Source organism: Cornus florida, unplaced genomic scaffold, assembly GCF_030987335.1.
Source record: "Cornus florida cultivar Cherokee Brave unplaced genomic scaffold, ASM3098733v1 CherokeeBrave_3.0.0_Hap2_Chr01, whole genome shotgun sequence".
Lineage (NCBI taxonomy): Eukaryota > Viridiplantae > Streptophyta > Magnoliopsida > Cornales > Cornaceae > Cornus > Cornus florida.
In genome coordinates, this window is record NW_026775571.1 from 100202529 (window position 1) to 100229996 (window position 27468).

At 32.4% G+C, this 27468-nt stretch overlaps 2 protein-coding genes across 3 annotated transcripts; both read right to left on the bottom strand.

The window, feature by feature from the left end:
• Positions 1–229: 229 nt before the first annotated feature.
• On the bottom strand, positions 230–16406 carry LOC132309027 (inositol-phosphate phosphatase-like). The gene is made up of 12 exons (XM_059807383.1): positions 16257–16406; positions 16052–16107; positions 15903–15953; positions 8708–8788; positions 8483–8586; positions 8293–8377; positions 2436–2490; positions 2290–2333; positions 1310–1378; positions 1117–1217; positions 984–1040; positions 230–598 (listed from the first exon to the last, which is right to left on the bottom strand). Exons 1-12 carry the CDS (start codon positions 16267–16269, stop codon positions 502–504), a joined length of 813 nt encoding a protein of 270 aa, XP_059663366.1. The 5' UTR covers positions 16270–16406; the 3' UTR covers positions 230–501.
• Positions 16407–20840: 4434 nt separating this feature from the next.
• LOC132309037 (inositol-phosphate phosphatase-like) lies at positions 20841–25590 on the bottom strand. 2 transcript variants are annotated; one of them, XM_059807394.1, is made up of 12 exons: positions 25408–25590; positions 25205–25260; positions 25056–25106; positions 23998–24078; positions 23773–23876; positions 23583–23667; positions 23042–23096; positions 22896–22939; positions 21956–22024; positions 21763–21863; positions 21631–21676; positions 20841–21261 (listed from the first exon to the last, which is right to left on the bottom strand). In XM_059807394.1, exons 1-11 carry the CDS (start codon positions 25418–25420, stop codon positions 21658–21660), a joined length of 678 nt encoding a protein of 225 aa, XP_059663377.1. In that variant the 5' UTR covers positions 25421–25590; the 3' UTR covers positions 20841–21261; positions 21631–21657. The 2 variants fall into 2 exon arrangements, with proteins under 2 accessions (XP_059663377.1, XP_059663373.1); XM_059807390.1 differs by having other exon boundaries at positions 21631–21687; positions 25408–25551.
• Between the last annotated feature and the right edge of the window lie 1878 nt (positions 25591–27468).

A 27468-nucleotide genomic window follows, 5' to 3' on the forward strand; every position in this document is an offset into this window, starting at 1 on the left:
CTAGCTCTTTCCAACCACTCCAATGCCACTCGATATGCAGATTTCACGACAAACCTTCCATCATGTAAAAAATGCCACACTCTATGCTTTTACACTTCATCATGGAGTACTATTATGAACAACAAATTAAGAAGCAAGATATCGTTGCACAATTATCTGCAGAATTTGTAAGTTACAGCAATTGGTTTTGCATGTCAAGGAAAATGACTACAAAGGGTACTCAAAGATGTTGGGAGCAAAAAAACCAGCCTACAGGGATATATTCTCAGCTATAGCAATTACAGAAAACCAGGAACAGTGGATGAGGCACTCGCCTGAGGCCTCACCAATAAAAAGCCCCTCTCACTATATAATTTCTTTCTTACTTAACATAAATATTTTTAAATTCTTCAAATGTTGCTCATAAATAGACATATTGGAAAAGTACATTCAACAATGTGAGAAAATAAAAATCACACTAAGACTATACTCTCGTACTTATTTCTCTTGTAGATAAATTTCTTATTTTGATTGCCGCAATGCTTCGATAAATGCATCCTTGAGAAGAGGGTTCGAAGCTGCTACTCGCTCAGACATAATGTCAAAATCATTACCAGACCTGACAAAAAAACATAACTCTCAATTTTGATAAAAGTAAGATCATATAAACAATTTACAAGACCTGACAAAAAAAAAATATAAATCCCAATTTGGATATAACTAAAAATCTTATACACGCATAATCTGTGTTCATATATTTTCACTGTTAAATGAAATACTGACGCGGCAGCAAACAGTTTTGCAGTTCAACAATCAAGTTGACTTCCATAACTGAAAATCTATTCAACTTGGCTCCTTTCTAAGGTAAAGACTAATTGACCGTGCCACAGGGTATATTAGATAGGTTCTATTCTCTGGTAATCTTCATGTCCCTTTTGGCGAACTTGGAACGACATAAAAAGGTTTTTTTACCCCTAAAAATTCAGTACTTGGTGAATACTTACGGATCGAACACAACTCCTCCAGCTTCTTTAACGATCACAGCGCCCCCTGCCACATCCCTGAGCAGATGAGAAAACTGTGTCATTCACACATCACATCAAACTTCACTCAATTAAGAAAAAAACAACTCAATACCAGGGTCCCCCAAATCCAAGTAAGTAGTGCAGGTCAACCCTTCCACATGCAATCCCACAGAGATCCAATGCACAGGAGCCACTCATCCGAAAGGATCTTACCTGATAACATAAAATTTTGATACTATTAGTCATAGGTTGCCAAAACTTCTGTACTGAAACTCAATGGCTGTTGCAGCTATTCCTGGTATTACCTTGAAAAGCAAGCTATTAATTCTATTGGAAATAGCATCCACAGTTGACTTATCACGCTTTGTTCCAGCCTGCTCTCTCAATCAGATAAAAAATTAATTAGCTTTGTCAGATACATTACTAAAATGTGTGAAGTAATTATGAAGAACTGCAACATATGAAACTGCAATACAGTCATCAGCTGCTTGAAGCTATTTTCAGGTGTTAAAAGGTTCATATGACATATAGATATAATGCCTGAAGCTAGTTTTTCTACTAACAGATGGGAAATCGGAAAATGAATGAAGTAGCAAGAAATTAACATTAATATAGGTTCCTATTGGCATGTGTAAAGATGGTGTATTTGAAAAGTTGAATCACAACATGCATTTTGCAAGAAATATGCCATTAGAAGTACACTTCAAACTTTTTGCTCATTGATCGCAGTGGCCAGATAACAGTAACTGCAATGAAATTTTTTTTTTTTTTTTTTTTGTTTTTTTTTTTCATATAGATACTACAACAGTTTTCTATATTGAAGCAATGGATAAAATTTTGATTTTGTGCTAAGAAACAAAGTAGGCATATTATGGAAACCAGCATCAGTTCCACTTGTTCGTTTGAATGTAGTGTTTCACAAGTTGAACCATTGCACACAGTTTGACAACCATTGCACACAGTTTGCCAATAATATGCAACTTTATACGTTTTTGGAAGTTCACATGGACATACTTGCTAGTATACATAGTAGCTGATGCCGAATACTATAAAGCTTCTGTTTTCTTTTTGTGGTTTCATCTAATTTTTTCCTTCTGGTTTATGTCCTTTTCTTTTATTAATCTTTTTTTTTTAATTACAGATCACTTTCCAGGCAACAGTAACTGCTGAACCAGAAACCTAGATACAACTGGTATATAACAAAAAAATAGTGAAAGAGAGGTATTTAGCAATTACAACAAAAATTTAACCACAGTGCCATCAATTATATAAGATGTCCAAGTACCCCAGTAACAAGGAGGGACTTCACAAGCTCAGATTGAGAAGATACTGCAAAATGTCAAACACAGCATGGCCATAAGAAATTCATGGGCTGGCATTAAAGCCCAATCAAAGATCAGGGAGACTAACTGATCAAGAAAAATAACGCACCTTTGATGGGAGTCCCATTCAGAAAAGCACCTTTCCCATGAATGCCAGTGAAAAGCTACATTAAATGAGCAGTCATACTTAATAAATAACAATAACAGATTTCATTTTCAACATAATGATCTTACAGAATCCATAGCCTCCAACGAACTAATATCTGTTCCAGACATGGGGAAGTACAGAAGAGTGAGAAAACAAGTAACTATTTGATGAATGACAATGGAAGTACAAAAAGAGACACATTAAGCACTTTATCAAATCAGGAATATAGACCAAGGAACTCTGTTCTGTGCCTGATCAGCATGCTCCCAGTACAATTAAGCTAGCAGGACATAGTAATCATTTAGGCATAACAAGAAGATAGGGATCAGACTCAAAGTATACTTGGAGACTACAAACGCAAACTATCAATCAATATGAGTTGATAATCCATAAATGATCTATTTTACTTTCTTTCTGTTAGCATATATGATATCCACGATTTATGGAATGACTTACCATAATAGCAGAGATTTGACTATGCATATATTAGCATATATGATAGCCACGATTTATGGAATGACTTACCATATTATCAGAGATTTGATTATGCTTAGAATATGCCATAGAATATGCTTCAAAATATGTTGTGATTTGATTTAGATTTGATTTAGTTTCCTTTCTTGTCATATGAGCATGTGCTCTTTTTATCTATACATACTAGAGCTATGGATGAGTGATTCATCTCATTCAAGTCTTTACACCATTCTCTCCTTTTTCTTCTATATTGTATTTCTACTTGGTATCAAAGCCAACACCTTTCCACACCTTTCAGCAGCCTTGTTACTTGTGCGACAACCACCTTAGGCTGTTTGTTACATCGTGTGATGTTGCCTACACGTGTTTTCTGTGTTACTTTTTTGTGATCGAAAATAGGTATTTTTAAGTTTTACAATTTATTTTTTACTCTTCTAGGGTTGGGTAAATTGGGATAGTTGGTCTCCAACACCTAGAAGGGTTTGGGTTAAAAAAAAAAAATAGTCTACAAAGAGGTTCCAGATATTAAGAAGGAGGTTGTCTGGCTATATGTAAACGGGCAGCGCTCCTTAAAAAAAGTATTTATTTGGATTTTTCGGGAATAGTTTGAGGAGACATTGTTATTGTTTATAGTCTAAGGAGACCCTTTGATTTATTAACATAATTTGTGGTGTTTCTGGAGTTTTTTTATTATCGTGTGACAGATTATGGCAGATTTAGGATCCTCGACTGTTAATTCTCTTGGCTCAAGTTCTGTGGATGGTGGTGCCATTTTCCCCACCAACTCATTAGAAAATCCAGGACTTCAAATCACTGCAGTGAAGTTGGATGGTTCCAACTATTTGATTTGGGCACAGTCTGCCAAGATGTTCAGTGGTGGCAAAGGCAAGATTGGCTATATTACTGGTTCTGAGAAAGAGCCAGCTGAGTCAAAGAAGACATATCCACAGTGGTTTGCAGATAATGCTATGGTTATGTCTTGGCTAGTCAATTCAATACAACCAAACATAGCTGTTGGCTATATGTTTATGAAAACTGCTAAGTAGATTTAGGATTCAGTTCAACACATTTATTCTCAGAGAATAATGCACGGATTTTCCAATTGGGGCGAGATATCACCATGATTTCTCAGGGTGACTTGACAATTTCAAGTTACATCGCCAAGCTTCGTGTTATATGGGAGGAGATGTCATATTATGATTCCTTCCACTCTTGGAAGGATCCAGATGATGTAGTTTTATATGCAAGGATTGTGGAGAAGAATCGAGTGTTTCAGTTTCTTACCGGGTTGAATGACGAGTTTGAATATGCTCGTGTTCATTTATTAGGCTTATCTTCATTCCCTACTCTTGAGGATGCATACTCCAATGTGTTGTCAGATGAGAGCCGTCGGACTCATCCATTAGGTGTTGCTTCTGTTGATCATTTTGCTATGGCAATTCGGGTTCCTAACCTTTTAGGAACTGTACCATCCTAGTCAGTTCAGAGTTCTACCACCGGTCCTCCCTTGAGACGACAATGCGAGCGGTGTGACCATTACAAAAAAATTGGTCACATCAAATCTCGTTTTTATTCTTTACATTGACGCCCACCGCAACAAAAACAACAAACTCGATCCTCTGCACATTCTGTTACATAGTCAGTCTCGTTGTCAACTCCTGACAATTCTGCCTCCACAGTTACCTTGACTTAAGTTGATTTGGACAAATTCAAACAATTCTTCAACCAAATGGAGGCATCATCTCAGCCAACCTCCACTTATGCCCATTCAGGTACTATTGCATCTGCATATAGCATATCTACATCTTCGATAACATGGATCATTGATTCTGGTGCTTCAGGCAATAGGACTGGTATGTCCCCATTCTTCCAATCTTATAGTATCTGCTCTGGCCATCGCAAGGTACGCCTTGCGGATGGCTCTCCATCTTCCATTGATGGGAAGGGTCACATATCAGTTACTCCTTTATTAACTTTTTCAAATACACTTTATGTTCCGCAGTTGACTACAAATCTTATTTCTGTTAGTAGCATTACCAAACAATTAAATTGTAGTATAACGTTCTTTCCCTCTCCTTGTATTTTTTAGGATCTGGTGTCGAAACGAACGATTGGCAGTGGGCGTGAAGTGGACAGTCTATACCTGTTGGATTCTCCTTTGTCACCTCAAGCACATTCAGCTTCATTTTCTAATTTTGTTTCATCTAACAAAACCCAGCTTATGCGTTGGCACATGCACATATTTCTTTCGGTTATTTAAAACATTTATTTCCTTCCTTATTTTGTAACGTGGCAGTGTCAGATTTATCATGTGAGACATATCATATGGCTAAACATGTTCGTTCCAATTATCCTGTTAGTAGTAATAAATCTGCTTTAACACCTTTTGATCTTGTTCATTCAGATATGTAGGGTCCTTGCCTAGTTACTTCTAGTCTTGGATTTCAATATTTCGTATTGTTCATTAATAATCATAGTCGTGTTATATGGGTTTATCTTACGAAAACCAAAAACGAGGTATACACCATTTAAAAAAAATTTATGCCAATGGTTCAGACTCAATATGGTCGTACCATTAAAAAATTCAGATCTGACCAGGGTAAAGAGTACACTTATGGGGAAGTATAGCGGTTATGTACAGAATTTGGAATTGAACATCAAATGGCTAATGTTAAAACTCCTCAACAGAATGGCCGTTTTGAGAGAAAGAATCGCCACATCCTTGAATGTTCCCCAATCATTTTGGGGAGATGCAGTTCTTACAGCTGTTTACATCATTAATATGACTCCTTCTAGAGTTCTTAACTTTGCAGCCCCACTCTCAATCTTACATCCTAATTTATCTCTTTTTTTGATTCATCCGCGAGTCTTTGGGTGTGTGTGCTTTGTTTAGCAATTGGGGCAGACTCATACAAAGCTTGACCCCAAGGCTTTGAAGAGTGTATTTTTTGGCTATTCTCATTCTCAAAAAGGTTATAGGTGTTACCATCCTCCTAATCGTCAGTGGTCTATATCCATAAATGTTTCTTTCTTTGAGCATACACCATACTATAGTGGTTCAATTGGTTCTCAAAGTGAATGGTTCCCATTGAATATAATGGATGATTACCTTCTTCCATCTTCAACTCCTCTACCATTACCTATTTCGTCTTCTACGATTCCTCCTCGTGATAACCTTCCAACAGGGGGAATTATTCCATTTTCACAGGTTTATAGTCGGAGACAATAGGTACAAGCTTCTACTCCCACGATCGACTGCCCTGTTCCTTCGACACCAGCTTCGCCTTCTCAAGGTATTGTTTCGCTTGATGATCGCCTAATTGCTCTTCGAAAGGGTAAACGTTCTTGTACATACCTTATTTCTAATTTTATTTTTGATTATGCTTTCTCACCCTCCTATCGAAGTTTTCTTGTTTCTATTGCCTCGGTTCCTCTTCCTTCTAGTGTTGCAGATGCACTAGCACAACCTCAATGGCGTGATGCTATGACAAAAGAACTACAAGCACTTGAGAAAAATCAGACTTGGGACATGGTTCCACTTCTTATTGGACAAAAGGCTGTGGGTTGTCGTTGAGTGTTTACAGTTAAGCATAATCCAGATGGGTTAGTTGCTTGTTACAAGGCCCAATTGGTTGCCAAGGGTTATGCTCAGACTTATGGCATAGATTATTAGGAAACTTTTGCCCCTGTTGCCAAGATGAATACCATCCGTGTATTATTTTCTGTTGCTGCGATTTGATCTTGGCCTCTATTTCAGTTAGATGTTAAGAATGCCTTTCTCAATGGTGATTTGCAGGAGGAGGTGTACATGGTTCCTCTTCCGGGCTTTCGTTCTCCTGCTCATTCTAATATGGTATGTCGTCTTCGTCATTCTCTGTATGGCCTCAAGTAGTCTCCGCGAGCTTGGTCTGACCGTTTTGGCACTACCATGCTCAAGTTTGGTTTCCATCAAAGTGCAACTAATCATACCTTGTTTTTACGTCATTCGGGTGGTAAGACAGTTGTTCTCATTGTGTATGTCGGTGATATTGTTCTTACCGGTGATGATACTATCGGAATTGCTAAGCTTAAGAGCTATCTTGGCCGTCAGTTTGAGATTAAGGATCTTGGTCCCTAACAGTACTTCTTGGGCATTGAGGTAGCTCGCTCCAAGGCTGGCATTTTCATCTCTCAACATAAGTATGTTCTTGACTTGATTTCTGCTTCTGGTGAGCTTGGCGCTTGTCCTGCTGATACTCTAATTGAGCAGAATCATCAGTTCGCTGATTCTGAGGATCAATGACTTGTGGGGAAGCTCATCTATTTATCCATGACTCAACCTGACATTGCTTATGTCGTGAGTCAATTCATGCACTCTCCTCGTACCCCTCACCTTGATGTAGCTATTCGAATCCTTTGCTACTTAAAAGGGTGTCCGGGAAGTGGTATTTTATTTGCCAATCATGGTCACTTACGTGTTGAGGCTTGGACAGATGCTGATTATGCAGGATCAATTTCAGATAGGAGGTCAACTTCAGGTTATTTTACCACTATTGGTAGTAACTTGGTTACTTGGCGCACTAAGAAGTAGGATGTTGTCTCTCGATCTAGTGCAGAGGCAGAGTATAGGGCTCTGGCTCTTGGGGTATGTGAGTTGCTATGGCTGAAAACCTTGATGACGAACTTGTGCCTTCTAGTGTCGTTTCCATTCTCACTCTACTGCAACAACAAGTCTGCCATTAGCAAAGCAGCAAATCCCATTCAATATTACAGGACTAAGCATATAGAGGAGGATCATCACTTTATTCGAGAGAAGATCATTTTTGGTCAAATTTGCACTCCATTTGTCACAAGCTCTCAGCAGCTTGCAGACATTCTTACAAAGGGCGTCGGCAAGATTGTGTTCGAAAATGCATTGTCCAAGTTGGGAGTTTCAAATATCCACGCACCAACTTGAGGGAGAGTGTTAGCACAGCATAGATGATATCCACGATTTATGAAATGACTTACCATAATAGCAAAGATTTAACTATGCATATGTTAGCATATATGATAGCCACGGTTTATGAAATGACTTACCATATTAGCAGAGATTTGATTATGCTATAGAATATGCTATAGAATATGTTGTGATTTGATTTTGATTTGATTTAGTTTCCTTTCTTGTAATATGAGTATGTGCTTTTTTTATTTATAAATACTAAAGCTGTGAATGAGTGATTCATCTCATTCCAACCTTTACACCATTTTCTCCTTTTTCTTCTATATTGCATTTCTACTCTTTCTATTTAAATTTACACAACGCAACAGTAGATTTTAAGGATTGAATATACAGTGTGCATACTTGGAGCATGAATATTCTTACCTCATCCATAATTGGATTGTAAACAACACCAACTGTTGGAACCTTCCCAATTGTAAGACCAATAGAGACACACACAAAGGGGAATCTGAAATCATCATGTTGTGGCACTAAAATTAATTGAAGTGACTAATGTGTAATCATTAACGAATCTCCACATAATACAAATCTGAAGTCAGAATTTGGTAATTACCCGTGCACAAAGTTAGTTGTACCATCAAGAGGATCAACTATCCATGTCGGTTCATCAGTCAACTCTGTAACGCCATAAGCAGCTGTCGTTTCTTCTCCAATGAACTACAATAAACGGATGTTGAAACGAAACAAGCTTTTGACAATAATAAGCAATAGCACACGGGGCACTGACTTCAAAATTTCAACTAAAGTTTAGAGTAATTTAGATCAAATGAGGTCCAACCTTATGGTTTGGGAAATGCTGCTTGAGATAATTGAATATGAGATCTTCACATGCCTTATCAGTTTCCGTGACTAAATCCACCTGCATTGTAGAAATAGAGATAGACCAGAAAAAATATTATGTGTTACAAATTGTATTATGCACATAAAAAATAATAATAATAATTCTTACATTTAGCTCCACTTTTTGAATTATTATAATTTTTTCCCCATACGTCACTATGTTCATAAATGTTCTTTGCAAGTTCTCTGTCTTCGGCCTTTAGAAGCTTTTGTACTGTAATTAGGTCTGAAGGACTCATGCGTTATCTTTGAATAAGCAAACAATCTTCTGTAAGATTATTTATTTAATCGTGGCCCACATGATTTGGGCATGTGACATATTACTTGGTAGGTAAGTAAATAGATATCAATTAATATTATTTATTTTTTGTCAACTTATAATTACCTTTTTGGTAATTACTTATTAGAGAAGTGTTTTCCTTTCTTATTCCTTACTTTGATGGAAAGTATAATTATGTTACTATAAGGAAAACTGGTCCTCTCTCTGCCTTTATAAAAGTGCATATACTCCATCAATTATGTACAATTAATGATACAACACGTAAAAATTTTATGTGTACAAAACGCCAAGAGAGAGAAATCAGTTTCCACCTTTGCCTGTTGATCAGAGTTGCAGATTATTTCGTGGTTAAAGGATTTAGAAGTTGGATTTAATCTCAACAAGGTTTGATATCATGAATCGAGGTATTTATATCTAACTATTTATTCATGAATTATAGATATGTGAAAATCATGAAGTTTTAAGATTATGGGATTCATGTTTATTTGTGATGAATGGTTTAACACGAATAATTATAGTTTACATGTGGTATCAGAGCTAACGGTTTAGGAACTCATTATTTTTCATTAAAGTTGCATAAATAATATGTATAATTTTAAAATTAAATGATTGTATAATCCATTCTTTTAGAATCGTATGTTTAGATCAGTCCGTGTGGTTTTTGGGTTTGGGTACCTCAATTTCTGAGCCAAAATTGAATTATGAAAGTTGATTACTGATACATAGTTTACATATGTGTAATAGTACAAACGTATGCATAATGTGTGTAAGACAAACAACTTCAATGCTTTAGGTTACTGATTTTCGTGCATGACTAATAAAGAACATTGAATTATAATAATAATAATAATAGCATTTGTCTTGCTATTGTTTTATAGAAACAGTCAGTTGTGAAAGGATTACAAAGACTCATTATTATTATTATTTAAAAATTAATAAATACATAAAGTTTGTGTATTTATTTATTTTATTAAAGAGGTTTAAATTATTGTTATAAGTATTTGTCCAATTATTTGAAGATTCTGATTTTAATTTAAAATAAATTAAAATTAAAGTTAAAGTTATTGAATACATAAAATATATGTATTGATTTATTTATTTTAGGAATTTGAATTTCTAGAATAATTTGTGAGTTTAGAAATTTAATCTAATAAATTAGACATGCAAATAACTTGTTGTTTCGTACCCAAACATACATACATATTGTAGAATCAATTTTAAATTGATTCAATTATGATCTTTAAGTCCGAAAATAAAATAATATATTTTATTATGTATATAAAATAAAAAGATATTTTCTATGAAATTTCGGACTATTAAGTTTTTGAGATCGAAGTTGCTTAAACTTTAATCGACAATTATGAGTATGTGTGTATAATGTTAAATGGGTAAATTAATAATTAATTAATTACTAGTTAATTTAATATTCATATTATGTGTGGGTTAGTAGCTACCAAAGTGGCCTAACCATAATGGTCGATGAATATTAATTTTAGTAGTAAATATAACTTAATGATGAATTAATTACTGTCTAATTTAATATTCATATTGTGTGAAGATTGATAGCTACTAAAGTGGCCCAATCATAATGATTGATGAATATTAATTTTTGTAATAGACATAATTAATCATAAATTAGTTACTACCTAATTTAATATTCATATTATGTAAAGGTTGGTAACTACCAAAGTGGCCTAACCATAATAGTTGATGAATATTAATTTTAGTAGTAAACATAATTACAATATTTCATGAATTATGATGCTTATAATTTTTTGTGATATTCATGAATATTGATTTTATTTAATTATGAGAAATAATTCCCCAAAGGGAATTGATTTTCAAGTGATTAAATAAAAATTAAAGGGTCATATGTATTTTTTTTTTAATTAGGTAAATATAGGATATTCAAAGGTAACTTATTTGTTTAATTAAATAATGAATCACCAATAAAGGTATACATATAAATACATGTAAGCATCATTATTAGTATTTTATAGTTGCCACCCAAAGGGGTACTATAGTTATACATTGTATTTATATTTTTAAGTTATACATATGTGTTGTTAACTCAAAGCATTATTGTTGCTAAAATTTTATCTTATTATATTTGTTTTATTACATCCCTTAATGCGCATGCTACATCTGTTCTGATTCTCAATATGACTAACTTCTCATAATGAAATGAGTAAGTTGAGTTCAAAATTTAGATGTGTTAAATCTTAATTTAACATTTTAAATTGAGAAACTTACTGTTATTACTGATAAAAATAGTGAAGAAGAAAAGATTCTCCACAAAGCTTGGGAGAGATCGAACAGATTAAGCATTATGGTTATGCGAATAATTGTTCATCATAGTGATAGTGCTAAGGAATATTTGATTATAAGAATGTTTTCGTGTTGTAGATAAATATCTAAAACGAAAATTATTAATTGATATAACTACTATGGATTTTTTGTTGGTACTCGTACCATGTATGGTCGTATTTTTAGATGACTAATGTTGCTGTAAAATTGAGAACCTTATGGATGATTGTGAATGGGAATTTTCTTATTCAATTTATTCTCAATTTCTTGTCTATTCAGTATGGGTCATTTCGAATTAACACTATTAAGACAAGTGGAAAGTGATTTAATTGACCATTATGTTAATTTATGAGCAGACAAAACTTAAGTAGCAAGGTAATCATTATGTTCATCTGATGACTCAAGAAGTTAGAAAGAAATTTGGAAATAAGTCAGAAAAGGCAATAAGTGAGCAATACCCAAAATTAAAAGATTTAGATCAATCTACTAAAAGAAAGTAATGTAATAATGAAAAAGTGTCATTAATGTATTGAACACTTTTAGAAAGATTACATGACATAGAAAGAATGATTCGAAAAAGAAAAGTACGCTTTTGGCTTTTGTATATTGCGAATTACTTGTTGAAATTCTTTTTAATACATGATAGGTTGACTTAAGTACTAATATTTATATTTCTAATAGATGCAAGAATTTTTTATGACCTAAACCAAAAATTCAAATAAGAATTTCTTATTTATGATAATTGGGAAAAAGTTTTGTTGAAACCATTGTGACACTATGTTTAATGTTAGACAATGAATTTTATTTAAATTATTTAAAAAAATTTATGTTTATTCAATTTCCCATAATTTGATTTTATTTCAAAAACTTTATGTTAATGGTTTTTCATTTAAATTTGGTAATGATATTTATTTAAGAAATTATAATTTGTGAGTTATGGGATTATTGTTGATGATTTCTGTAAATTCAAATTTGATGGTTTATTTATTAAAATCCTTTTGATCTTGTATCATAATGTTAGAATTAAGCGTAGTTCAATTAATAGAAAATTTATCTTTGGCATAAAAGACTAGGTCAATATCTAGTGAATGGTTAGGAAAATTAGTAAAGGATGTGATTCTTTTGAATCTAAACTTTACCGATTTTGATATGTGTGTAGATTGTATTAAGGGTAGACAAACTAAATGCACAAATAAATGAGCCACATAAGTACATAGCTTCATGAAATTATTTGTAGACCTTCTGATGTTCCATCTTTTGGAGGAGAAAAGTATTTTATCGCCTTTATAGTTGATTTTTCACGTTATGGATATATCTATTTGTTGTATGAAAAATCTCAAACAGTGGGTACTTTTGAAGTATACATAAATGAGGTTGAAAAACAACTAGATAGAAAGTGAAAATCATAAAGTCATATAGAGGTGGTGAATATTATGTAAAGTATGATAAAACAGGTTAATACTCTAACCGTTTGTTAAACTCCTTGAAATGTATGCCATTTGTGTTCAATACACTTTGCTATACATGCCATAACAGAAGCGTGTAGCTGTAAGACGAAATCGTACTCTTATGGAATTGGTTAGGAGTATGTTAAGTAATTCCTCGTTACCCATAATGTTGTGGATATTAAGTAATCTAAAGGGTACAAGTTTTACTATCCGAAACATAGTACGATAATTATTGAAACCGGTAATGTCAGATTCATTAAGAATGGTGAAATCAGTGGGAGTGATAAAAATAAGAATTTGATCATTTCAGAAGTTAGGGTACAAATATCTTTACCCATAACTTATAAGGAAATAATTGTTCCTTCAGTTGTTGAACCATATAACGACGAAGAACAATTAAATGATCAACAACTCTATAATGAGATTGTCACCAATGAATAGATTGTAGAAAAATCATAAGGAATAACATTAAGACGATCTCAAAGAGAAAGGAGATATGCTATTCCGGATGACTATGTGATATATCTGCAAGAATCTGATTTTGATATATAGTGAGATATATACGGATTCGGTTACATATTCACAAGCCATTAACAGTAATGATTTTACTAAATGAATTAGTGTCATGAATGAAGAGATTATAAAAAAACCTTCTCTCTAGTATTTAAGAAGGAATCTTTTAAAATATCATGGCATTAGTAGCTTATTATGATTTAGAGTTACATCAAATGGATGTGAATACAATTTTTATGAATAGGAGTTTATAAGAGGAAGTCCATATGGAACAACTTGAAGACTTCATATTAGAGGGTAAAGAATTCATGGTCCGTAAACTTAAGATGTCAATATATGGATTTAAACAAGCTTCCTAACAATGGTATATTAAGTTTAATGATACCATTATTTCTTTTGGTTTTAAGAAAAACACTGTTGATCAGTGTGTATACTAGAAGGTTAGTGAGAGTAAGTTTATATTTCTGATTCTATATATTGATGATATTTTATTTGTTAGTAGTGATCTTAGTTTATTATATGAAACTAAATGTTATCTTTAAGAACTTTGAAATGAAATATATGGATGAGGCATCCTATGTGATAGGAATAGAAATATTTCATTATAGATCACATTGATTTGTTTTTTAGAATTGTCTCATAAAGCATATATTAAAAAAGTTCTAGAAGATTTGGTTGGAGGAACAATAATATGAAAAAGTGCAAAGTAATTTATGATTACTTTGTCTATTATGAAATTTTAATTTGTAGCATGCTTTGAGGTTATAATTTATGGTTGCAGAATTTATTTCAGGACTTGGAGTTATGGGTACCATTTTCAGATTGTTGAAAATTTATGCTGCAATTGTTGATCTTCTTGTATGAAAAATGATAAGTATTCTAAAATTGAAATACTTTATCATTAAAGAAGATATTTAGAAACAACGAATGTCTATTAAAATTATAAGCACACAACTTATGATTGCAATCCATTAATGAATGGACTACCATCCAAGACATTTATGGAACATGTTGAAAGAATGGGTCTTAAATGTAGTCAATGATGATTATTTTTTAATTGTGGATTGCTTAAATATTGCTTATATATATTTGACATTTTGCGCTGATTAAATGTGTTTTTGATATTTCCTATTAATTAATGTACATGTACGTATTGTTTTAATAAGTGGTAATAAGAATAGTCTTGAAAAAGACATTATTATTAGATCATTATTGATACTTCTCATTTATAGACTATGTTGAATAGATTACTAGTGTTGTGATACATAGAAGGAACTGTGTCATTTAAGGATATATAACCGCCATAACTCGCATTGGTAATTTATTTACCATGGTATTTCTGATGACCAATTTAATGAGTTAATCTGATTTATGGTGCACATTAATGACTATTTTACTAAACCACTACAGAAATTATCATATGTGCCAAGTGGGAGAATGTAAGATTATTTATTTAATTGTAGCCCACATGATTTGGACATGTGACATATTACTTGGTAGGTAAGTAAATAGATATCAATTAATATTATTTATTTTTTGTCAACTTATAATTACCTTTTTGGTAATTACTTATTGGAGAAGTATTTTCCTTTCTTATTCCTTACTTTGATGGAAAATATAATTATGTTACTATAAGGAAAACTAGTTCTCTCTCTGCCTTTATAAAAGTGCTTATACTCCATCAATTATGTACAATTAATGATACAACACCATCAATTATGTACAATTAATGATACAACACGTAAAAATTTTATGGGTACAAAACGTCAAGAGAGAGAAATCAGTTTCCACCTTTGCCTGTTGATCAGAGTTGCAGCAAGGTTTGACATCATGAATCGAGATATTTATATCTAACTATTTATTTATGCATTATAGATATGTGAAAATCATGAAGTTCTAAGATTATGGGATTCATGTTTATTTGTGATGAATGATTTAACACGAATAATTATAGTTTATATCTTCCTCAACTCTTCATGTATTATATCTATTATGGGTGTTCCTCCAATATTTTCTTTCAGTCAAATTTAACATTTTTTTCTTGTATTCTCGTATTCCAATTCATGTCCCCCTTTCCCTGACCATCACTTCAAGTTCTAAAATTTCAGCCACTCTCAACTTAAACATTCTCAAAGAAGTGGTTTAATTTCTGAATGTTTCATCATTTGATTGACCATCATGATGCAAAATAGCTAAGGATTAACCTTACTGATTAATAGCACATTTTTCATTTCTAATTTCTGCTAGAATAAGCACATGATCTTCATCCACCCAGATTCTAGTATTCAAAAAACTAAATTGACCACCTACAGATTCTCCAATTATCAACGAAGCCAATACTTCATTCATGTGGACTTTGATAACAAAATCTCCACTGTATTGGCCTCCAAACCAATTTGACATCTCATACCACATTGCACTACAATTTCCCCTTTAAACTCCATTTTACTTTGCAAACCGAAAAATCAGAAAGAACATAGCAATTTAACTGAAACAAATACCTATACATAAACATCCATATTTTATTAATTACTGATATAAATTTATATAACTTTTTGTAGAAAAAAAAGAAAAATTAGTACTACCTGGCCTTTATACTCAACGTGCTTGGTTTGGTAGAATCCTTTTCGAATTATCTGCAATACCAGAGTATTGAAAACTAATCAAAATTTCGAAATGAGACTGAAATTGATCAAATTGAAGAAGAAAATTGAAGTATTGAATTTGATTTTACCTCTCCAGCTTGCTTTGCAGCATCTACAGCAATGGCGAGGAACTGTTGGAGTGAATCTAAAATCACAAGAATTGAATCGGACAACAAATTATTCAATTAAAGAATTAATATCATATAATCTCTCAGGCACACAAATACACACACAACACAATATATGTGCGTATATATATATTCTCAGGGTGAGAGATTAATGGGGTCATCCTACCATTTTCTGCCATTCTTTTAGTTCTGCTATGAGAAGAGAGAGTGAGAGATAATATATATACTGGTTTTGCTTGCCACAAAAAGGTTCACTCATCATTACACCTATTAGAAGCTTTGCCCAGTTGACATAAAAATTCAATGGAAAGAATCGTGCCACGAAAGTAAACTTGAGCCGCCAATCTTTTTTGTGTTTTTTTTCTTTCCATGGAAAGAATCGTGCCACGAATCTTTTTTGTTTTTTTTCTTTAACGGGAAAGATGATGGTGCCACGAAAATAGAGATGGAGGCGATTGGGAGGCTGAAATGATTTGCCCTAACCAATTTTGTTTTTGCCCCCGTTACAGTGCAAAGTGGGCCGGTCATTCTGTGGAACACTTTAGAGCACTTTTTTTTTTTGTTCCAACATTTGGCCCAAATTTTGAAAGTGTTCTGACACTGTTTAAACCAACAGAGTCTATGCCAAATATGTTTTGGGCTTCAATAGTGCTCAATAGTGTTACTGTAGCACTATTGGGAACAAAACAGAACAGAACATAACATCCACCAAACATGGCTAAATCTTAGCTTATTATATGTTAACATTTAAGACAATTAATTTTTCTAATTTTTTTTTTTTTGTAATTTATTCAAAATTTATAAAATGTATTTAAACTTTTTTTTTTTTTTTTGTTTAAGAGTAATTTAATCTAAAACTAATTCAAGATCATATTAAATTTTTTGTTTAAATATTAGTTATATAAGTAACTTGAATTTATCCTAATTTTTAACATAAAATTTGAACCCGAGTTATAAGCCCGAATTTAAAAGTAGAAGGATGGGTTGGGTTCGGGTTGAATAATTAGGGTTGAAGAATGGGTTAGGTTCAGGTTGAATAATTAGGGTTGAAGGTAGGGTTGGATTGGGCTTGGGTTTGGCATTTCATACGGTGGATTGAGCTCAAGTTATACTTCAAACTCGCTCAACCCGACTGAGTTGCAGCCCTAAGTAAACTTGAGCCGTCAAAAAAAAAAAAAAAACAGAGTAAGTTGTGTTTAGAATAATATTTCGTTATAATTTTTTTTTTTTTTTTTTTTTTTTCAGAAGTTGCATAATATTTCTTTACATTTCATAAGCAAGACTCAAGTGAAAAGAAAATTTTATTTTCTATTTTATTTTTCTTCCTGTTGCTCTTATAATTGTTGCGGTTCACATTTCGGGTAAAAATTATTTATTATAAATTCTTGATGTCAAGATGCAATAAATTTTGAAGACACAATTAAAGAAAGAAGTGAAACATCTATATGTAAAATCAGTCTTCGCCATCATATTTATAAAGAATTAAAAATTGAATATCTAAAAGACTCACTTATTTTGTAGTAAATTTTGAATTAGGGATTTAGTCATTGAAAGATTGTAATGTTCCCAAAAGCTCGGGCCAATATAATTATATAATTCAATCTTATTTAAAATCATCCCTCACTTGAAATTATGCGGAGAGAAAATTAGTAATGAAGTCATGTTGGAGAAAAAAAAAAAACATAATCCACATTTCATGCCTTAAATATGTTTTTACAACAGCAATATCGAAAGCGTAAATTTATAAAATATTCAGAGGTTATATCATGTTTACTTGTGGGAGCAAAAAAACGAGTTTTTGTTGAGAAACCATCAATCCTATTCAACCGGATCGTCACCATTACATGAAGCAAATGCTGCCTCATTCCACGATCTTGAACATGGACATTGTCGTGTGCATGGACCACCCCAAGTGAAACAAAAATAAGCAAAGGGGAAAGATTTGTCTCCCAAAACACATGAAAATGTTTATTATTGGTGTGGAATAAAAGGACATTCGCTACATGTTTGTCATGCGCCTAAGGATGATATTTACCGAGCCTTAATATAAAAAGAAAAAGAAAACTAAAAGAAGAAGAAGAAGAAGAAGAAGAAGAAGAAAAGCGGATTAAAATGATTTTAAAATGATTAAAATGAACCAATGGACAATACTTATACTGATGTCTTAGATTTTTTTGTGGAATCTAATGGCAAAATTGTTCGCTTAATTGGTGATGAAAATAGCCATACCAATTAATTTTATTTTCTTTTTATCATATTATCTCTAATATGTTATTTTCAGCATACTTTAATCTCTTTGTATTTTTAATAAACTAACTATGAATTTTATATATGTGAATAGACATGGATATAACTAATGCAATTACTAATTTCAAGATGAATTGTAAAGATATATGTCTTGTAGATTGTGAAATGACACACACAATGAAATAGTTTATTAACTTTCATTCCACTTTCATAACAAGATTAAAAATTATTTGAGCTATTTTCAATTTTATTCTGCTGTGCATATGGGGGTGAAAGAATAAGAAAAAATCATGAAGATAGAAGAAGAAATGCTACTGATTTAGCTTCATCTGTTTAGATACTCTTCCATGCTCGAGTTTGAATATTAATGATTTAGAGTCAATTTTTAGTTGAGTCAATTATCAGCAAAAAGTGGAGTAAATAATCAGACTTAGAGTTAGTAAAAAAAAAATGAAGTAAATGAGTTAGAGTCAACACTCAACATTCAAATTTGTGCGATTTTTGTTTAGCAACAAAATATGACCCAGGTAGCATCATTGAATTTAAGAGTAATGCTATTGTGAAAGTCCTCACATGTTCTTCATGTCTAACCAATAAATTGAAAATTTTATTAAATAACTCGTTTGACTTTTCATATATCTCAAAAGACTATCTCAATCTGGTGATTAAATAAAGAGAGCTCGTATATCTTGTCATGATATGGCTCTCGTAATATCATTACTTTATCTTAAATTTAACAAAAATAACTCATCAGAGAGTGCAAACAACCTACTTGCAATAACTTTAAAAAGAAGAGAAGTTAGCATCTAATAAGAATAGCAACTGCATTTGCACAATCGCATATAGACTTGGGTAACGATACATTTTCAGAATTCGATTAAGAGGAGATTAAATAATTATTGTGTAAATAAGATAGTGGGTCTCACTACATAATGTTAGGTGACACCTGTTTGAAACTAGCCACTAAAAACAGCTGTCCACAATTACTAAGAAAGCCCATGGCCTCATACTACCCCTGCACAATTTAGCAGCTAACTAAGTGCATTAGCGATCACAATAGATAAAATGAAATTATTCGGTCTATTCTTTATATTTTCAAGTATTCCAATCAATCCATTTTTTTGCGAATCAAGATATAAGAATGACTATGCTAGTCACACATATTTATAAAAATTAGGTCACCAAAAGAAATAAGAAGCCCAGGGGACTAAAGTAGCCCAAAACTTACAACAGGCCTAATGAAGTCTGATTATTGGGCTAGAAAAAATAGGAAGCCCAGGGGACTAAAAATAATTGTCTTTATTAAATAGTTTTCGCTCTTTGCGTATCAAACTTTCCGTCTATATGTTGGTAATTTATGCAGACATTTAATTGTTTTGGTGAATTATGAGACATTTTAAGAGGCTGCACTATTATTATAAATATATATATATATATATATATATTAAAATAAAATTACAAGCTTAACCTTTGTAACTGAATAAAAATTATTATTTTCTTTTGCATTATGCAATCCATGTGGACATGTCTATGATGCATACAAGACGTGGCTTTTGCGATTTGCTGCTACTATGTTTGTCATTGCGATTTGCTGCTACTATTTAATAGGAAGCGCATGGGGACTAAAAATAATTGTCTTTATTAAATAGTTTTTGCTTTTTGAGTATCAAACTTTCCGTCTATATGTTCGTAATTTATGCAGACCCGATAATTGTTTTGGCGAATTATAAGGCATTTTAAGAGGCTTGACGCTACTATCATAAAAAATAATAATAAAAAAAATAAAATTACAAGCTTAACCTTTGTAACTGAATAAAAATTATTTTCTTTTGCATTATGCAATCCATGCGGACATGTCTAGGATGCATACAAGACCTGGCTTTTGCGATTTGCTGCTACCATGTTTGTCATTGTGAATTTTTTTTTTTTTCTTTCCTTTATTTTTTTTTTTTGTAATATATTCTGCAAACTTAACTATCAATTTCTTCAAGCTAGTCTTTATTATTATTATTATTATTATTATTATTATTTATTAGCAGGTCCATTGTATGCCTTGACAGCGACTCACCAACAATATCTAATACGACAATTCACTAACAATTTATCACAATTAATTCGAATTTCACCACCATTACTTCAAAATAAAAATGAGAGACCTGAAACTTATCATCACTGTGAAAATTGAAATGCAAAACGTCATCGTTTTGATAAGTGCGTAATGTGCCACATTTTGTGCGAATATTCAATCTACACATTAGAATATTACACTCGAGAGAATTTTGATCACATAGCTTGAAGGCATTTCCATTCATAAGTACTTGCTTAAATACCATGTGGTAGTTTTAGACAGCACAACCAATGAATTCTATTCATATAAAGAGAGTCTAATATTGAGACTGCTTAAATACTTGCAAGAAATAATGAAGTATGAGGTATGATATGGATTTATATTCATGATTAATTGGACTGCTTTGATTGATTATATGAAAAACACTTCAATATATGCTTTTACACTTCACTATGGAGTACTCTTTACATTTAGCACTATTATTTGCAGAAGTTGTAAGTTACAGAATTCAAGGAAAATGACTTCAAAGGATACTCAAAGATGGTGGGAGCAACAATAGGAGCCGTCGCCTAAGGCCCCGCCAATAAAAAGTCCATCTCACTACATATTTTCTTTCTTTCTTCATATAAATATTTTTTAAAATTCTTCAAATGCTGCTCATAAATAGACATATCGGAAAAGTACATTCAACAATGGGAGAAAATTTAAATCATACAAAGACTATCCTTTCATACTTATCTTCTCTTGTAGATAGTTTTCTTATTCTGATTGCCGCAATGCCTCAATGAATGCATCCTTGAGATTAGGGTTTGATGCTGCTACTCGCTGAGACGTAATGTCAAAATCTTTACCAGACCTGAAAAAAAACATAAATCACAATTTTGATAACAAATATCTAACAAACAATTTACTAGACCTGACAAAAAAGAAACGCAAGTCCCAATTTAGACATAACAAAGACATAATCTGTGTTCATATACTTTTATTGTTAAATGGAACACTGATGCTGCAGCCAACAGTTTTGCAGTTCAACGATCAAGTTGACTTCCATAACTGAAAATCCATTTAACTTGGCTCCTTTCTAAGGTAAAGACTAATTGACTGTGCCACAGGGTATATTAGATAGGTTCTATTTTCTGGTAATCTTCATGTCCCTTTTGGCGAACTTGGAGCGACATAAAAAGGTGTTTTACCCGTAAAAATTCATTACTTAGTGAACACTTACGGATCGAACACAACTCCTCCAGCTTCTTTAACAATCACAGCGCCCCCTGCCACATCCCTGAGCAGATGAGAAAATTGTGTCTATCACACATCACATCAAACTTCACTGAATTAAGAAAAAACAACTCTATACCAGGGTCCCCCAAATCCAAATAGGTAGAACAGGTCAACCCTTCCACATGCAATCCCACAGAGATCCAATGCACAGGAGCCACTCATCCGAAGGGATCTCACCTGATAACATAAAAATTTGATACTATTAGTCATGGGTTGCCAAAACTTCTGTACTGAAACTCAATGGCTTTTGCAGCTAGTCCTGGTATTACCTTGAAAAGCAAGCTATTAATTCTATTGGTAATAGCATCCACAGTTGACTTATCACGCTTTGTTCCAGCCTGCTCTCTCAATCAGATAAAAACCTAATTAGCTTTGTCAAATGCAATACTAAAATGTGTGAAGTAATTTTGAAGAACTGCAGCATATGAAACTGCAATACAGTCATCAGCTGCTTGAAGCTATTTTTCAGGTGTTAAAAGGTTCATATGACATATAGATATAATGCTTGAAGCTAGTTTTTCTACTAACAGATGGGAAATCGGAAAATGAATGAAGTAGAAAGAAATTGACATTAGTATAGGTTCCTATTGGCATGTGTAAAGATGATGTATTTGGAAAGTTGAATTACAACATGCATTTTGCAAGAAATATGCCATTAGAAGTTCACTTTGTTCATTGATCACAGTGGCCAGATAACAGTAACTGCAACGAATATATATATATATATTTTTTCATATAGATACTACTACAGTTTTCTATATTGAAGCAACCGATAAAATTTTGATTTTGTGCTAAGAATCAAAGTAGCCATATTATGGAAACCAGTATCGGTTCCACTTGTTCGTTTGAATGAAGTGTTTCACAAGTTGAACCATTGCAACAGTTTGCCAATAATATGCAATTTTATACATTTTTGGAAGTTCACATGGACATACTTGCTAGTAAACATAGGAGCTGATGCCGAAGACTATAAAGCTTCTGTTTTCTTTTTGTGGTTTCATCTAATTTTTTCCTTTTAGTTTAGGTCCTTTTCTTTTATTAATTTTTTTTTTTAATTACAGATCACCTTCAATGCAACAGTAACTGCTGAAAAAGAAACCTAGATACAACTGGTATATTAAAAAAAAAAAAATAGTGAAAGAGAGGTATTTAGCAATTACAACAAAAATTTAACCACAGTGCCATCAATTATATAAGATGTCCAAGTACCTCAGTAACAAGGAGGGACTTCACAAGCTCAGATTGAGAAGATACTGCAAAATTTCAAACACAGCATGGCCATAAGAAATTCATGGGCCGGCATTAAAGCCCAATCAAAGATCAGGGAGACTAACTGATCAAGAAAATTAACGCACCTTTGATGGGTGTCCCATTCAGAAAAGCACCTTTCCCATGAATGCCAGTGAAAAGCTACATTAAATGAGCAGTCATACTTACTAAATAACAATAACAGATTTCATTTTCAACATAATGATCTTACAGAATCCTTAGCCTCCAACGAACTAATGTCTGTTCCGGATATGGGGAAGTACAGAAGAGAAAAAACAAGTAATCATTTGATGAATGAGAATGGAAGTACACAATGAGACTGATTAAGCACTTCATCAAATCAGGAATATAGATCAAGGAACCCTGTTCTGTGCATTATCAGAATGCTCCCAGTACAATTAAGCTAGCAGGACAAAGTAATCATTTAGGCATAACAAGAAGATAGGGATCAAACTCAAAGTATACCTGGAGACTACGAACACAAACTATCAATCAATATGAGATGATAATCCATAAATGATCTATTTTACTTTCTTTCCATTTAAATTTACACAAAGCAGCAGTAGATTTTAAGGATTGAATATCCAGTGTGCATACTTGGAGATTTTAAGGATTGAATATTCTTACCTCATCCATAATTGGATTGTAAACAACACCAACTGTTGGAACCTTCCCAATTGTAAGACCAACAGAGACACACACAAAGGGGAATCTGAAATCATCATGTTGTGGCACTAAAATCAATTGAAGAGACTAATGTATAATCATTAACGAATCTCCACATAATACAAATCTGAAGTCAGAATTTGGTAATTACCCATGCACAAAGTTAGTTGTGCCATCAAGAGGATCAACTATCCATGTCGGTTCATCAGTCAGCTCTGTAACTCCACAAGCAGCGGTGGTTTCTTCTCCAATGAACTACAATAAACGGATATTGAAACGAAACAAGCTTTTGACAATAATAAGAAATAGCACACGGAGCACTGACTTCAAAATTTCAACTCAAGTTTAGAGTAATTTAGATCAAATGAGGTCCAACCTTATGGTTTGGGAAATGCTGCTTGAGATAATTGAATATGAGATCTTCACACGCCTTATCAGTTTCCGTGACTAAATCCACCTGTAGAAATAGAGATAGACCAGAAAAAGTATTATATGTTACAAATTGTATTATGCACATAAAAAATAATGATAATAATTCTTACATTTAGCTCCACTTCTTGAATTATTAATATATATATTTTTCCATACGTCACTATGTTCATAAATGTTCTTTGCGAGTTCTCTTTCTTCGGCCTTTAGAAACTTTTGTACTGTAATTAGGTCTGAAGCACTCATGTGTTATCTTTGAATAAGCAAACAATCTTTCTCAACTCTTCATGTATTATATCTACTATGGGCGTTCCTCCAATATTTTCTTTCACCAATTTATTTCTGTCAAATTTAACATTTTTTTTCTTGTATTCTCGTATGCCAATTCATCTCCCCCTTTTCCACTCCAAGTTCTAAAATTTCACCCACTCTCAACTTAAACATTCTCAAAAAAGTGGTTTAATTTCTGAACATTTCATCATTTGATTTACCATCATGATGCAAAATAGCTAAGGATTAACCTTGCTGATTAATAGCACATTTTTCACTTCTAATTTCTGCTAGAATAAGCACATGATCTATAAAACTCCTTGCGAGCAATTCAATTTCATCCTCTCAGATTCTAGTATCCCCTGTGTGAATATTCTAGTAAGTTCGAAAACCTAAATTGACCATCTACAGATTCTCCAATTATCAATGAAGCCAATACTTCACTCATGTGGATTTTTATAACAAAATCACCACTGTATCGGCCTCCGAACCAATTTTCATGTGGATGTTTATAACAAAATCTCCACTGTTTCAGCCTCCGAACAAATTTAACATCTCATACCACATATCACAACAATTTCCCTTTAAAGTCCATTTTACTTTGCAAACCGAAATCAGATAGAACATAAAAATTTAACTGAAACAAATACCTTTACATAAACATGCATTTTTTTTATTATTTACTGATATAAATTTATATAACTTTTCGTAGAAAAATAGAAAAATTAGTCCTACCTGCCCTTTATGCTCAACGTGCTTGGTTTGGTAGAATCCTTTTCGAATTATCTGCAATACCAGAGTTTTGAAAACTAATCAAAATTTCGAAATGAGACTGAAATTGATCAAATTGAAGAAGAAAATTGAAGTATTGAATTTGATTTTACCTCTCCGGCTTGCTTTGCAGCATCTATAGCAATGGCGAGGAAGTGTGGGATTGAATCTAAAATCACAAGAATTGAAACGGACAACAAATTATTCAATTAAAGAATTTATATCATATAATCTCTCAGGCACACAAATACACACAAACACAATATATGTGCGTATATATATATATTATCAGGGTGAGAGATTAATGGGGTCCTACCATTTTCTGCCATTCTTTTAGTTCTGCGATGAGAAGAGAGAGCGAAAGATAATATATATACTGATTACACTGCACATGAAACACAATATAAAATGTTAACCAATGTTATATATATAACATTGTTGTATATGTATATATATATATATATATACAGGTGGGGTTTTTAATCAATAGAAAAAAGGTTCACTCATGATTACTCCTATTAGAAACTTTGCCCATATGACATATAAATTCAATGGAAATAATAAAGGATCGTAGCACGCACCGAAATCAAACCTGACAGTAAACTTGAGCCGTCAATTTTTTTTTTTTTTTTTTTTTTTTTTTTTATCAGAATATTTCTTTACATTTCATAAGCACGAGTCTGTTATGGTTTGTTTGTCGCAAATAATAATAATAATAATAATAAGCAAGACTCCAAGTGAAAAGAAAATTATATTTTCAATTTTATTTTTTTTCCAATGTTGCCCTTGTATTTGTTGCGATTCACATTTGGGGTAAAAATTATTTATTATGGATTCTTGAAGAAGGAAGTGAAACATCAATGTAAAATCAATCTTCGCCATCATATTTATAAAGAATTAAAAATTAAATATCTCACGGCCAAAGACTCATTTATTTTGTAGTAAATTTTGAATTAGAGATTTAGTCATTGAAAAATTGTAATGTTCCCAAAAGCTCATGGCCAATATAATTCAATCTTATTTAAAATCAACTCTCATTTGAAATTACCAGAGAATTAGTGATGATGACATGTTGGAGAAAGAAAAAAATAAAAAAAATAAAAGTACTCCACTTCTTAAGTCTCAAATATGTTTTTACAGTAGCAATACCGAGAGCGTAAATTTATAAAATATTCAAAAAATTTATCATATTTACATGTGGGGAGTAAAATAACAAACTTTTGTTGAGGAATCGCCAATCCTATTCAACCAGATCGCTACCATTACATGAAGCAAATGCTGCCTCATTTCGTGATCTTGGACGTGGACATTGTTGCGTGCATGGATGTGGTAGAAATAACTATCATCACCATAGTAATAGTTACTCAAATTTTCAAAATAAGAATTTCAAATCATACCCTCAGAAGTGAAACAAAAAAGAGATAAAATAAGTAAAAGGAAAGGGTTTGTCCCCCCAAAACACATGAAAATACTTATTATTGGTGTGGGAAAAGACATTCGCTACATGTTTGTCATGTGCTTAAAGTTGATATTTACCGAGCCTTAATGAAGGAAAAAAGAAAAAGAAAAAAGATGGATAAATATCCAAATTATGGAAACTACATAATGAAATAAATCAAGCCCCAAAATACTCTTTTCTATTATGATGTAAATCATTTTAATATATATACACACACACCAGTAAAGGTGAGACGAATATGCAACATTGAGAAGAACATAAATCTTTCTTTTCTATTTATTTTACTGATTATAATGAACTAATGGACAAAACTTATATTGATGTCTTTGATTTTTTTGTGGAGCCTAATGGCAAAATTGATCGCTTAATTGGCGATGAAAATAGTCACACCGATTAATTTTATTTTCTTTTTATCATATTATCTTTAATATGTTATTTTCAGTATACTACTTTCTTTATTTTTTTAATAAACTCTAACTATGAATTTTACATATGTGAATAAGCATGGATTACACTAATACAATGACTAATTCCAAGATGAATTGTAAAGATATATGTTTTGTAGATTGTGGAACGACACTTACAATGAATGATTTATTAACTTTCATTCTACTTTCGTAACGAGGTTAAAAATTATTTGAACTATTTTCAAATATATTCCGCTATGCATTTGGGGGGTGAAAGAATCAGAAAAATTCATGAAGATAGAAGAAGAAATGATGCTGATTTAGCTTCATCTGTTTAGATACTCTTCCATGCTTGAGTTTGAATATTAATGATTTAGAGTCAATTTTTAGTTGAGTTGTCAATTTTTTTAGTTGATTTTTCTCTCTGTTTTTTTTTTTTTGAGAGTTCTGTAGAAAAAAGGTTCACTTATGATTACTCCTATTAGAAACTTTGCCCAGATGAATGGAAAGA

Excerpts from the sequence above, each read along its gene's own strand:
- LOC132309027 (XM_059807383.1), bottom strand. Across the intron at positions 8,587-8,707 it reads AGCATTTCCCAAACCATAAG|TTCATTGGAGAAGAAACGAC; the intron begins GTTGGACCTCAT and ends CGTTTATTGTAG. Across the intron at positions 1,218-1,309 it reads TTAATAGCTTGCTTTTCAAG|GTAAGATCCTTTCGGATGAG; the intron begins GTAATACCAGGA and ends TTATGTTATCAG.
- LOC132309037 (XM_059807390.1), bottom strand. Across the intron at positions 25,107-25,204 it reads CTGCAAAGCAAGCCGGAGAG|ATAATTCGAAAAGGATTCTA; the intron begins GTAAAATCAAAT and ends CTGGTATTGCAG. Across the intron at positions 23,097-23,582 it reads ACAATCCAATTATGGATGAG|CTTTTCACTGGCATTCATGG; the intron begins GTAAGAATATTC and ends CATTTAATGTAG.